The 13,651-nt window shown below is 44.3% G+C and overlaps 1 protein-coding gene across 1 annotated transcript in view; it reads left to right on the forward strand.

Moving 5' to 3' along the window:
* The window catches only part of LOC138259571 (solute carrier family 26 member 6-like), a 133,997-nt gene that overhangs the window by 78,485 nt on the left and 41,861 nt on the right, over nucleotides 1–13,651 (forward strand). The window contains exons 11-17 of the mRNA XM_069207403.1: nucleotides 136–231; nucleotides 2,763–2,869; nucleotides 5,153–5,222; nucleotides 8,315–8,407; nucleotides 9,248–9,382; nucleotides 10,351–10,548; nucleotides 11,498–11,552. Of these exons, the coding sequence (XP_069063504.1) occupies nucleotides 136–231; nucleotides 2,763–2,869; nucleotides 5,153–5,222; nucleotides 8,315–8,407; nucleotides 9,248–9,382; nucleotides 10,351–10,548; nucleotides 11,498–11,552 (754 nt within the window). The remainder of the gene's footprint in view (nucleotides 1–135; nucleotides 232–2,762; nucleotides 2,870–5,152; nucleotides 5,223–8,314; nucleotides 8,408–9,247; nucleotides 9,383–10,350; nucleotides 10,549–11,497; nucleotides 11,553–13,651) is intronic.

Consider the following 13,651-nt stretch of genomic DNA (forward strand, 5'->3'; position numbering starts at 1 on the left):
GACATGCTAGCAGCATGCAGACTCCACCCTCCCCCGACACACGTGTACATGACGTCATGCCAACATTTCCCTTCCTAAATATGCAGGCCAAAGCTCTCTGCAAGCTCTGGAATGATACTCACGTTTTGTTTGTAGGCGATATTGTCTGCAGTCGTCATCGCCAATCTGAAAGGAATCTACAAGCAATTCGGAGACATCCCAGTTCTATGGAGAACCAACACAACAGACCTGGTGAGGACGCCACACAAAATGGTGGTGGCTGGCGGGGGGGGGGCTTTGGGGAGAGAAATCTGAGAATTGTAGGAAAACTGTTCTTGAGCGTGCTGCCTGCGAGTGGATCCTGGAAAAGCCCAAATCGTGGCTAGCAAGACCCATGATTTTGTAGTCTTTCTGATGTCACCTATAACGTGTAACATGTGTTGAACTCCTGTGCTTGAATTTCAGATTGCTGCAGAGCAACAATGATGATTGTGTGAAATTGTTAGACTTTGTTTCCACACTTTTGATGACATTTTGTAGAAAAGAAATGTGGGAGGAAAATAACATTATTTAAAAAAAAGATATATGTACCGTACAAATTGTTATATTGTTAGAGAAATTTTCCGTTAAAATATTGTTTGCTGGAGAATTTCATTAGAGACACAATTAAAGTTAATAAGATACAAAGTAATACATTTTGCCCGATGCTTCGAGTAGAGGTAACATTATGCATTACAGTTGCAACAATATGAATTGCTTTTTCCACATCCTTTGCAGAAGATTCTATGAACCCAAACACACTGTGCAGGGTGCATTTCACATTTTAGCAAAGGCAACATATTAACCCATCATTTGGAGCAAGATCTACTATATACATGTGACATCATCATACAATTACCCTACAGCTGGGTAAATTAAAAGAGGTTTAGCTTAAAATCTATTTGTGGGAGTAGGGCTCCCTGGCGCCAGTGATGGCAGCATTCATCTGGGGCTCCTGAACAGGGCCTGTCGCTTGATGACTGACCCCTTTCCATGGGGTGCTTCGCCTTCGGAGCGTGGAAGGTGGTCTCAGAGATAAAGGTTCCCCTGATGATTTGAAGTGGGTTGGCACTCTGGCCGCAATGTCAGCGAAGCCTTCCTGAAGCACTACACCTGGCTTAGTTTTGCGCTATGCAGAATGGATGAAGTGGTGAGCAGACCAGTGATGGCAACTCCCTAAAAAACACTGTGCGGGATGAAACGCAAGGTGGTCAGTGGGAGCCGACTTTGGAATTATTGCTGGACGCAGCTCTATTGAAGTATGTGATCCTTGGTACCCACCTCTTGAAGGTGGATGCAATGCTGATGACAGATCTCACCAGGGAAAACACAGTTGGATCCGTGGAAGCACATTATAGATCTAAGGCTCCGTAAACCTCTAAGGACCCTCCAGACCGGCGAGCGGCACCCTCACTGTCGCTGTGCCATTTGAAGTTCTAAGTAAGGGATTTTTTGTATGTCCACTACCAGACATGACATCAGGGAAAAGTTGCCACATGTGTCTTTGGGCTGTTTGATGCTTCCAGACCTCCAGCGGTCAGGAAAACATGGCCGACAGACGATGGCACAAACAACAACTCCTCAACCTAAGTTGGGATCGTATGGCAAAATGAGACATGCCTTGTTTGTGGGGCTTAATGAGGAGACAGAGCTCACTCTGGGTGAGAGTAACTCTTCTATGTTCTATCAGCACTACGCACCGTACAATGGAAGAGAACATCGAGCAGTGAGGGCAGTGGAAGACACGATGGGGGATATAGCTAATGTTAATGACAGGTGTTGAGAGAGAGCAGGGCTCGATGTCGAGGAAGCAAAAGATTCTGGGGAGCCAGATGAAAGATTTGTCCACTGCAGTGTGAGATCTGGAGGCCTTCAAATTCACTGTGATTGAGGTTGTTACATTGTTGGAGACAAAGCCTGAATGCCTTTGCAGGGAAGCCCAAGTGACAATGCGAAGGAGTCCCTATGTTGATTAAGAATGAGAGATTGAAGAAGGAAACAGGCAAAGTATTGAGTGCGCTGCTCGACATGGAGTTGAAAACGCTGTTGATAATGGTGCTTTCAGGCTGCTCCAGAAGCCTCAGGGAAGTAATCCAGATATAAGAGGTAATGCGAAGATTACCCTTGCAGATGCTAAAATGAGAGACAGCGTGAGACGCAATTCATAAAAGCAAAGTGATGCTGGGTGCAGACATTCTCCTTTTCTTGCCCGACCTTGGCCCTGAGATATTGTCTTCTAAAGAGATCCCCCCGGTAGATGAAGAACGGCTTGGTGGCAACGGGCCTTGTGGCATGAGTTGAAAAGAAGTGTGTGTTTACCCAGGTCGACTCAACTAGGGACTTCCGGGACAGATTGCCCACATCTGTTTCGGTGTTACATTGCTGTAGAATGTAAAGGTTGGTTTACCCACTAATAACACAATCTCTTCTACAAAACATAAAGTAAATGACAATTTAATGAGGTTGTTCAAAAGAATTCTCCCAGATGAGAATATTATTTCATCGAAGGCACATGCATGCATGATTTTTAGGACTTCCTGGCGGGATAAATTTACATGGAATTAATTTGGAGCAATTTACACAGATGTTATCCTAGAAGTCATGCATTGGTCTACAAGCCACCAGATGAAGCGTGCACGATCTTTTCAGCACCGCACAAGGCAGCACTGATTCTTTTCTGCAGGTTTCTTGCTGTGATTTGTGTGACCCTGGTCTCAAGTACCTGCATTTCTGCCCTCTTTCAGGTGGTCTGGGTCGCCACCTTTGTAGCCACTCTGCTGTTGAACCTGGACCTGGGGCTGGCGGCCTCGGTGGGATTTGCGCTGCTCACTGTCGTGTTCCGGACTCAGCTGTGAGTTTTACTGTTTCTCACTGGGGCCTGGGTGTGTTGTGGTTGCTCACTGTACCACTGATGCAAATGGACCTGCTGTCTAGGTTTGATATTCGAATTAGAGTGTGCGGGTAGTTTGCCCACACATCTCTAGCATTCGAACAGAGTGGATATCAGTGGTGTAACTTATGAGTGTTTGATTGATGCCTGTGATATGCAACAGCCAAGGCTTGAGAACATGAAGTAGACGATGAAAGAAAGCATTTCAGATATGTGACCAGGTGTTAAATAATGGCGCTAAAGGGGCTTAGCACCATTATTTAGGTCTGCCTCCCACTTGCGTGTCATTTCTGCCTCAGGTGTTAAATATGGCGTTGGGGGGCTAGCGTCATTTTTAGGAAGGGGTCGCCTACCTCACATCTCATTGACGCAAGGTGGGTTGACGCTTCCTAGAAATGGCGCTAACCCCAATATTTTGACGCTAGACGGGTCTAGCATCAAAATATAAATATAGAGTTAAGTTAGCGCTGCTTTAGCGTCAAAATTAATGACATTAAGGTGGCGCTAACCTTCCACAAATATGGGCCCTAGTGTTTAAGGGCCAGATGTATGAAATTCTAGTTTTGCATTTCCTAAATAGCGACTCCATAGAAATCGCTATTTAGGGAATGTAAAACGGAATGTCAAAAATAGAGATTTTCTAATAGTGATTCCTACGGAGTAGGAGTCACTGTAGGAAATCGCTAATTAAGGAATGCTAAACCATTCCTTCCAACGGACCTACCGGCCATTAGGTAGGAAAGGTTTTGTTTCATAGTTTGCGATTTTCTAATAGGAAATTGCAAATGAGGAAATCCAATACCAAGGGTGCCTCTGGCCCTAAGGCTCCCCCTTGATGCACCCCAAACAACAGGAGGTGCTCATGTAACGTGTACAAATGCCCTGGGGGCGTGTGCGCACTACACTTAACTTTAAAAAATGCATTTTTTAACATTGCACATGGTAACCATCGACTTGAATTCAATGGTAATTGCATTTCCCAAATGCCCATTTCACATTTAGGATATGCTTTATGCATGTGCTTTGGAAATCGCAAATAGGAAATCCCTCTTTGTGATTTTCTATTTGGGGATCGTAAAATACAATTTCTACTGTGTGGAAATCGCACTTTGCGATTCCCTTAATTCCTTTGTACATATGGAAAAGCCATTTAGCTTTTCATAATGGACCGAAATTGCTATTCGGCCCGTTAACAAATGCTAAATGCTTTCGTACCAATTCTTCAACCCTCTGCAGCAATCTTACTATGGGGAACTGCTAGTGAGAGCAGTCAGTCTGGGCTCCATCAACGCAAAATGATGCCTCCCTCCCCTGCAGAATTTGATATGGGGCTCCTGAGCCTCCAATATCTCACAAATATTCATTGGATTTGGGCTGAATGGGGTCCACTGAAGGATTAGGGGCTCCCTGATTGGTTGCCCCCCTCCACGCTGCAATAGCTGCAGGGTCCTGTGTTACGCCTCTGGCTTGACCACAGCAGTAGAAAGGGTGAGTCCATGTTCAAGGAAATGTTTCCTAGGGGCCTATTTGTTTATGTTACACTAAGCATAAAGAAATTCATCTGAATGAACTTCGCAGACGTGCCGTGTGCTTGTTGGCACTTTTTGTGACACAACAGCATCTCGTTCCTTCCAGCCATATTCATGAGGCCACGTAAAGCCACTTTGTGTGGCTTTGTATAGCCTCATAGATATGGAAATTGCTGCATTGCCTTACTCTGTGCAAGGGAGGCGCACCATGAACGTTGTAGAGGGTGTTCACATGCAACATAAATAGATTCTGACACATCCCCAGATTTACTAACCCTGGTAAACCTGAGAATGCGCCAAAACCTTACGCCTCCCGTGAAGCACATATAGAAAAAGGAAAAAGCCTACCAGGATTGTTTTTGTGCAGGGAGGTACCCCTTCCTGCACAAAAATAATCTTGCATGCAGAGCAGACACCCTTGCACCACAGTGCAAGGGTGCCTGCGTTGACACTCAGCAGCCCACTGTTGATACATTTCTGCACATGCTGCATGTTATTCTTGAGAAATACTAAATGTCAACATAAAACTAAGGTTCCATAGACTCACTCATTATTTTAAGAATCAGTCACTAAATTTTCACGGTATCTGAAATCACAGAAAACAAACTCAACCATTCAAGGGATTTTTGCCATTTTCTTTCATCATTTAAATTTGAATTGACAGACATATTTTAAAGATTTTTTGTAATTTTTTTATTCCACTTTCCGCCCTTAGACCTCACTATTCCATATTGGGCCAAGTGTGCGAAACAGACATCTACAAGGATGTAACAAAGTACCAGCAGGTAAAATTGGATGCAAGGTTACGTTGGATTCTGCTAGTGGATATAAATTGTCTGCTTTGCCGCCTAAGGTTCAAATCTCAGAAAATAAACCCTTGTATTGTGTGTGAGGCAAGAGTGCATCTTCCTGGGCTCTAGTGAAGGTAAGGGGAGAACTCTGGTGCCAAATGATTTAGGACCTGATGATTATATCCTATGGGATTTTGATTTCGGCAGACATGATATCTGTCACCATTGTGGCGTAATAACCTGTCCGCCGAGTTCTGAATGACGCCCTTAGGCCCGTATTTATACTTTTTTTACGCCGCATTTGCGTCGTTTTTTGACGCAAAAACGGCGCAAACTTGCAAAATACCATTGTATTTTGTAGGTTTGCGCCGTTTTGCGTCAAAAAGCGGCGCAAATGCGGCACTAAAAAAAGTATAAATACGGGCCTTAGTCTCTTTGATTTCACATTGGGGAACACTAGACAGGCTCAACCAGGGCCGGCTTCAGAGCAGTGCAACCGGTGCAGCCGCACTGGACTCTGACCTAGAGGGGGGCAGTGACCTCAGGGGGTGGCGCTTTGTTTAACAATAACTTACCATTTAAAAGCACCTGCTGCAGAGTTGTGTGTACAGCTTTCAGGCAGCAATAAAAATGTAAAGATAACTTGTGATTAATGTTCCTGATAGCCAGAGAGATGGGGTTTTGCCTAGTGGCAGTTCTGGCTTGCCATAAAGTAGCGCAGAGGGTTAATATGCCTGCTGCAAACAACAGGTCTGTATTTTATGCGGACAGCTGAGTGGATTAGTGAAGCCAGCCTTTACCAGTGCTGTAAAACAAATGAGTTGTATGTGAGAGAGGGGCTATGGAGGGAAGAGGGGCACTTTTTGCAGGTGGAAGTGAGGGAATCCGAGGAGAAGGTCATGGGTGTGTGTGGGGGAGGGTGCCAAAAATAAAATGGCGCACTGGGCACCACCAGCGCTAAAGCCAGCCCTGGGCTCAACCAAGTCCTTTTGTTACCAGGTGAGCTCCAGTACTGCGGACAGTTAAAATTATATTGGTAGTTAGGAGATGTCAACAAGACACGGATTCACAGCAGAGTCCCATGAACTTTACCCCCTTGTGATGCCACAAGAGGGCAGAGTATTTACATGTTCCACTGAGTCTAGTTTTCCACTGCCACAATCTGCCAATCTCTCATGGCCTAGCACGATGGGGCAGTAACCCTTGGGTGCACCGCAGTTGGCAGAGGTTAGACTGTCAAATATCAGTGCAAAAGCACGGAGCTGCGCCATTGGACTCACAGATTGTTTGGTTGGGTGGGAAAAACAGGGCACGGCTGAAAATGCCACAAATGGGGTGGAGTTGCACATTGTAAACAGCCAGGCAAAGAACGTTGCCCCTTCCTAGGTCAGATTGAATTAATAAAATACTTGTAGGCATGTCTGTCTGCGCATGTGCGCATGTGAATTACGCAACATTCGTGACATGAGAACACTGGAACAGCGTGAATGACCAAAACGTGAGCGGCAACAGTTTGCATCACTTTGGCTCTTGAACTGTTTTTCCAGCCGAAATGCGCCTTCCCCTCCCTGTGTGCGAGGATGCATTTCGTACAAAAATTTCGCTCCAGGTGCTGAGTTTGCATTTTGCTTTTTATGCGTAATTTCATGTAAATGTTTCTGAAATTTCGTGTAATTACGCAAAGGCAAATTACCCGAATTTGGCACAGCCCCGATTAACATATGTGTTGTTTTTTTTTGTATTTGTTAACAAGACCTAAGCATGTTATCTGACTGAGATATTACTTTCGCTCTGTAACTAGATGCATCGACCAATGACATTATTGTTCAGCTGTCTGTAGTCTGAATGGTCCTCCGTGTTCTGCAAACCAGCTGGCCAGCTTCCAGGTTAATGGCCTCTGAGCTTGCTTAATAATCCATTGTGTAATAAAAAATATTAAACAAAAATATAATCCGTAGTGGTACAGCATCTCTTTACAATTCATTTGTTGGTTGCTCATATGGTGTGACGGAAGCTGACCTTCCTCCAATCACCAACCAAGAACACCAGGTCTCTTAATTTACCAGCAATCCACCAATCACAAAGAACTAATGAAACCAGATTTTATGGGGTGAAAGGTCACCAGGTCTAGTCCTTTCTCCATCATTTATCGAACATGCACCAAACTGCCTGCTCTCTAGAAAACATCTAAAAGCCTTTTTGTTCAAGTCTACATGTTAGGCCCATGGACTGGTTGCAGTAAATTATATTTTCAGATGGAGAGCTGTTTCTGATTGACTGAATGTTGGTTTTTATGTATGGAATGTTTGACAAAGTGCTAAACTGCTAGTCTTGAGAAACATTGCTAATAGTGAGAATGGTGTGGAGGCACTGTGAATGGAATGGAATGATTATTATTGGTCCAGTCGGATCAAATGTTGATCCTTTACAAATGAAATGCCTGTATTAATGTATGAAATATAGATATTGAGGAATGGAATGTTGATATTCATGAATGGAATGTTTATGGTCATGAACAGAGTGCTAAAAAGAATATTGGCACTGGTAAAGGAAATGTTGTAATTTAAGAATGCAAAGGTGGCACTAAGGACTACATATAATATAGGTATTGATTAATGACATGCTAGTATTGAGTGGAATTCTGGGACTGATGAACTGAATATACTAATAACTAGTGGTTCTGGTGAAATTATATATTGATCCTTATTAATGGAATGCCTGTGTTGATGGATGGAATGTAGATATTGATGAATGGAATGTTGGTATTCACGAAAGGAATATTTATATTTATGAACAGAATGTTGATTCTGATAATAGGAATGTTGGTACCAGTAAAGGAAATGTTGGAACTTATGAATGCAAAGGTGGGATAAAGGACTCTTATATAGGAAGGGAATGTAGGTTTTGATGAACAGAATGTTGATATTGATTGATGATTTAAGAGTTGAATGTTGGGATTGATGCCTGGACGGTGGCTGTTGAAAAATGGAACAGGGATACTGATTATTAAATAGCCAGAAAAAAAAAAAAAACATCTTTATAACATTTCATCAATTGTTAAAATTATTCTCTGTATTTTCTTTCAGGTCAGAGAAATTCCAGGTGTGAAGATCTTCCACTCTTCATCAATGGTGTATTACGCCAATGCTGAGATGTACTCAGAGGCTCTGAAGGAAAAGGTATATACAGCAGAGAGGGGTTTAGACAGAATGCTGGGGGGGAGGGGAGTAGAGGTCATGCACATGGTCCAGTGAAGCTTTGTCACATTTCAGCATTCTGTTGTTTGCTTTTGGTTTGAACTTTGTTTGATGTCCAATTGCTTACCCAGAACTGTATAAAACAGCTCAGTCAGTCTGGGTAAGTAAATACTTGTATGTCACCTGGGACAATGGAGTGTCATAACTTTCTTTGGTGTTGAACTTGCTGTGAGGGGTGTGTAGAGTAAGGAGGGACAAACAGGTATGTTGCTCATAGACACATATGTTCATGGAGGTGCTTCCTACCTGGGCAGCTCACCTCGCCCTATCCCTCGGCAAAGGTGAAAACTGTCCCTTGTAAACGAATGAACTTGAAAACAGGCTAAACTTCAAACGCAAGTTTTTGTTTTCTCTCCCTTCCAGGGCTCGAGGGGACATAGTTAATCTGCATAGCGGTCCCGTTGACCACGAGCAGAAACATCCAAGAAATAGTCCATACAAACTCCATGCTCCCCAGCTAGGTGCAGGCTGAAAATGTTTTGATGCAGCCTGAGTAGTGGCCTTAGGCCAAGGGCTGAAGATCTGTTTTTAGGTATTCTCGGGCTGGAACAGGCATAAATGTGGCAGACATTGCTTCAGAGTGGGGTCACTGGGTCGCCCTGAACACCCCGGGAAGTATTGAAAGTAAAGATTCTAAGACAAGAGACAGTGTTTCAGTGGACACTCATATATTGACACACGACAGCCTACTGAAGGTTGGAAGCCTGGCTGAGGAATGTATCCACGCCTGGGTTTCTGACTGCACTTGTATCTCCTTTGTAGAGCGGGGTGGACATCGACAGACTCATCGAGAAGAAGAAGAAGACCATTGAACAGAAGCAGAAAGACAATAAAAGAGCAGCAAAACAGACCATGAAAGAAGGCACACTCAGAACAGGAAGGACCATGACAGGGAAGGTGAATCATTTTGCTATATATAGTAGAGATATGAAACCTGAAAATACAAGAACATCGAGAGAACGTGACTTGCTTGTCACCTACTGACGGTCCAGGTATCCAAACAATGTGCTGGCTGGAGCTCTTGCTAAACCTGGCCTGACAGAAAATAACATTGTGAAAAGGGAGGGAGCAGAGGCTATGGTGGAGTGGACTACAGGGAAGTGCCTGGTGAACTGGTTAATCCTGGCGATTTGGTAGGGTAGCAGGTCAGTCAGTCACTTGTCCTTGAGCTCCGCCCCTGCAGTAGCAGGAGAATCTAGCAGGGAGCACAGTATTTTTCTATTGAGGAATTCAACAGCGCAGTATTTGGAAACAAATACTAGGGTGGGACCAGCGTATGTGGCTGCTGTGATGTATCCTGACAGGTCGGTGCCTCTGAAGGGGCGCGAGCCTAAGGGGGCACCATCTTGCCCTTAAATCCTCAGACGTCCCAACATGCCAGTCTGTCTTTGTTGGATCATGGGCATTATTTGGAAGTAGTCTGGACTCGGAGGTGCTCCTGCTGGTTTGTCCTTTGTACCTAAGGCACTGCGCTTGCTATCCGCGTGTCAGTGGTCATCATAGAACATTGGCAGAACTGGATGTAAACTGGGGTCTTTCTGATAGTTTTGGTTCTTTACACTTCTCCTAGTCTTGCAGCAACAAACAGGAAGCTTTTGAGAAGCAAAGAGAATGGCAAGGGGTCAACCTTTTGATGTCTTCAGGTGTCTGAGATTGTCACTTTTGCTGCCCATGGCCTTTAATGATTTGACGTCCTTGAAGAGGATAGGTTGCACATACCCTTTACCCAGGATCTGTCAAAAAATGCAATCGCAACCAAAAAACCCAAGTGTTATTTTTCACTTCCAAATACCCAATATTATGCTAACAAGGAATGGAACACAAGGAGTACATTTACACTTTTATATACATGTTTTTTTTTACAGGAAAATGGATTTGCACATGTTTACATTTCAACCCAAAACACTGCAGATTTAGAAGCCCAAACCGAGAGCCCCCGAAAGACGTACAAGAAGCCAACCCTGGAATCTCTTGGTTTGACACCGCCAAATTTCCATTCACTGATACTGGACATTTCCTCCATCAGCTTTGTGGACACTGTTTCCTTAAAAATGTTTAAAAAAGTAAGTCCAAAAATGATATGGACTTGTTGTTTGTAACGCCCTATGCACTTGTGAGGCGAACAAGGGGCAAGTAATTTCTCCCTAACTAGGAATCCTAAACTAAATTTGAATTTTTGAGATGTTGGATTATACCTCTGAAAGCCTTAAAGGGATAGTTGGCCAATAATCGCTGGTGTAGGCCTTCTACTCCAGCATCCCAATGCTTGTTTTCGTATTTCTTTCTCTTTATTAGAAAATGTTAACATCAGAGGGTGGAATAATCTCATAGCATTGCAATACCTTCCTCTACCCACAGGCTAAACCAGTGGTCTCCAAACTTTTTAATGCCGTGCCTCCCCAGTTGAAAAATAAAAATCATCGGGCCCCCCCTTCAGAATTTCTTCACAATTATTTTATAAAGATGGCAATGTTTAAATATGTCTAGATGTATTTAAACCTTGCTGTTAAGTACTGTTACCTTTTAAAAAATGCAATAACATGTTTCTGCTTAAAACAAAACACTGTTATTTGTGTAATGACTGTTTTGACCAGAGCTTGGCGCCCTCCCGGGATCACTTGAGGCCCCCCTAGGGGGGCCTGCCCCCAAGTTTGAAGACCCCTGGGCTAGACCAACCTTTCAATGCTCCTTCCCTAGCTAAAGTTCCTCGCTTGTGGGTCAGACCTATAGTGCAACTAGACTAGCTCCCAGTAGGGAAATTGAATCCTATATTTAAGTATTTAAGACATAGCTTTATTATAGCTGATTTCTTTACGCCAGGCACCACGTTTACAATTTATACAAACTGACTGAAGCAGACTTAACAAGGAAAACTATTTAATCTTAGGTCAACTCAATACAATTATTGTTTTGTTGGCATTAATTTTCAATATGGTGCAATTCAGCTTGGCTCAACCTTGAGTTTGTGGTGTATCCCCACTGTGCACTGACACTGCTTTCTGTTCACCTCAGATTTTCACAGACTTCAATGAAATTGGGGTGGAAGTGTACCTCTCGGGATGCCAAGGTGGGTAATGTGACCATCAGATCTATCAGCCTACAAATTTTCTGAAGCGTGTTCGATATAGCATCTAGCCGAGTACCACAAGAGAGACTCAATACCAACCCTTACATATTAGGCATAAGATATACGTTGGCTCTGAGGGGATGCTAGCTAGTTTCTCTGCTTTATAGTTACAAGCGCCTAAGGATAGACAGGCATCCGAGTTAGTCCTGGGAAGAGTTGCTTTCCATTTGATGTAAATATTGGTTTGGATTTACTAATTCTCATTTACAAGAATCTGACGCATCAGTCCCGATGCGTAAAATTTCTTGTACTGCCCAACCATTCAGTAACAACGCCATGGATGCACTGTATTTACTACAGAGAGCACCATGGTGCACAATTTCACCGATGCGTCAGAAGTTCTGACGCATCTGTGGTACTAAACTCACGCATTGCTGGACTAGCGTCAAAAAATGACACTACTCCAGAAATAAGAGGAAGCCCTACGTCAATTTAATGCCTGCTCTGAGCAGGTGTTAAAATTCTGACGTAGTGAAGTTGCAGAACGACGCTGTGAAATTTTGTATATTTCACTGAATCAGTTCTGTGTGGCTTTTCCCAAGGGAACGCCTACCTTACATACATTATACTGGTGCAGTTATATTGTGATGCAGGGCTTTACAAACTGACGCATTGGGCCCAGTGCATCAGTTTGTAAATGTGGAGCTGTATAAAGCACTGCTTGTGCCACGGTTGCATCCAAAAATAAATAAATGACACAACAGTGGTGCAAAGACCTTGTAAATGAAGCTCTTAGTTTGGCACAAATTGTCACTGAGAGAATTGTAACGTGGCACAGTACACCATTTTCCCAACAGCAATGAAAATAATCCCACACTCAGCTCTACCAAGAAAAACACCCATAATAAATCCCTGCAGAAATCCATTGGTTGCCACTGCATCCTGGTTTAAGAAATGGGAAGAAAATCAGGGAAGAAACATGTACTCCTGTAATCAACATGTACTCCTTTAATCAACATGTCATCCTGTAATCAACAAGTACTCCTGTAATCAACATGTACTCCTGTAATCAACATGTACTCCTTTAATCAACATGTACTCCTTTACTCAACATATACCGGCCGCCAGGGCCACCGACCACGGGAGCACCGCCAACAGGCTGGCGGTGCTCCCACGAGCATTCTGACCGCGGCGGTTCAGCCGCGGTCAGAAGCGGAAAGTCGGCGGTCTCCCGCCTTCTTTCCGCTGCTCGGGGGAATCCTCCATGGCTGCGGAGCGCGCTCCGCAGCCATGGGGATTCTGACACCCCCTACCGCCATCCTGTTCCTGGCGGGTCTCCCGCCAGGAACAGGATGGCGTAGGGGGTGCCGTGGGGCCCCTGGGGGCCCCTGCAGTGCCCATGCCTATGGCATGGGCACTGCAGGGGCCCCCGTAAGAGGGCCCCGCAAAGTATTTCAGTGTCTGCCATGCAGACACTGAAATACGCGACGGGTGCAAACTGCACCCGTCGCACCCCTGCAACTACGCCGGCTCAATTCTGAGCCGGCGTCCTCGTTGCAGGGGCATTTCCTCTGGGCCGGCGGGCGCTCTTTTGGAGAGCGCCCGCCGGCCCAGAGGAAATGTTAGAATGGCCGCCGCGGTCTTGTGACCGCGGTGCGGTCATTTGGCGGCGGAACCTTGGCGGACGGCCTCCGCCGTCCGCCAAGGTTAAAATCAGGCCCATAGTCCTGTAATCAACAACAATCCTGATAAATGTCCTACACAAACAAAAAAAACATTTTGTGATCTAAATGACCACCCATGAAGCGTTAAATGTGTGGTAGATAAAAACATTGGTAGCAAGCATTTGCAATGCAATGGGTCATGCGTTTGTCGAGGTAGAGCTATCTGTGTTGTAAATTCCTAATTGGACTTTTCTTGCCACACAAACAAAAAATAAAAAGTAAAACAGTTGACATAAACGAACCAACTCAAAGTGCTGCTGTGAACTCGAAGAGAGAGACAAAAGGAAAAAGAAGTCCGCTTGCTGTCAAAGTTATCGGCAAAAGTGCTAAAAAATCCATGTAACAGGGTCGGGCCTGAAGGAGTAAAAAAAATGC

Source organism: Pleurodeles waltl, chromosome 9, assembly GCF_031143425.1.
Source record: "Pleurodeles waltl isolate 20211129_DDA chromosome 9, aPleWal1.hap1.20221129, whole genome shotgun sequence".
Taxonomy (NCBI): Eukaryota; Metazoa; Chordata; class Amphibia; order Caudata; family Salamandridae; genus Pleurodeles; species Pleurodeles waltl.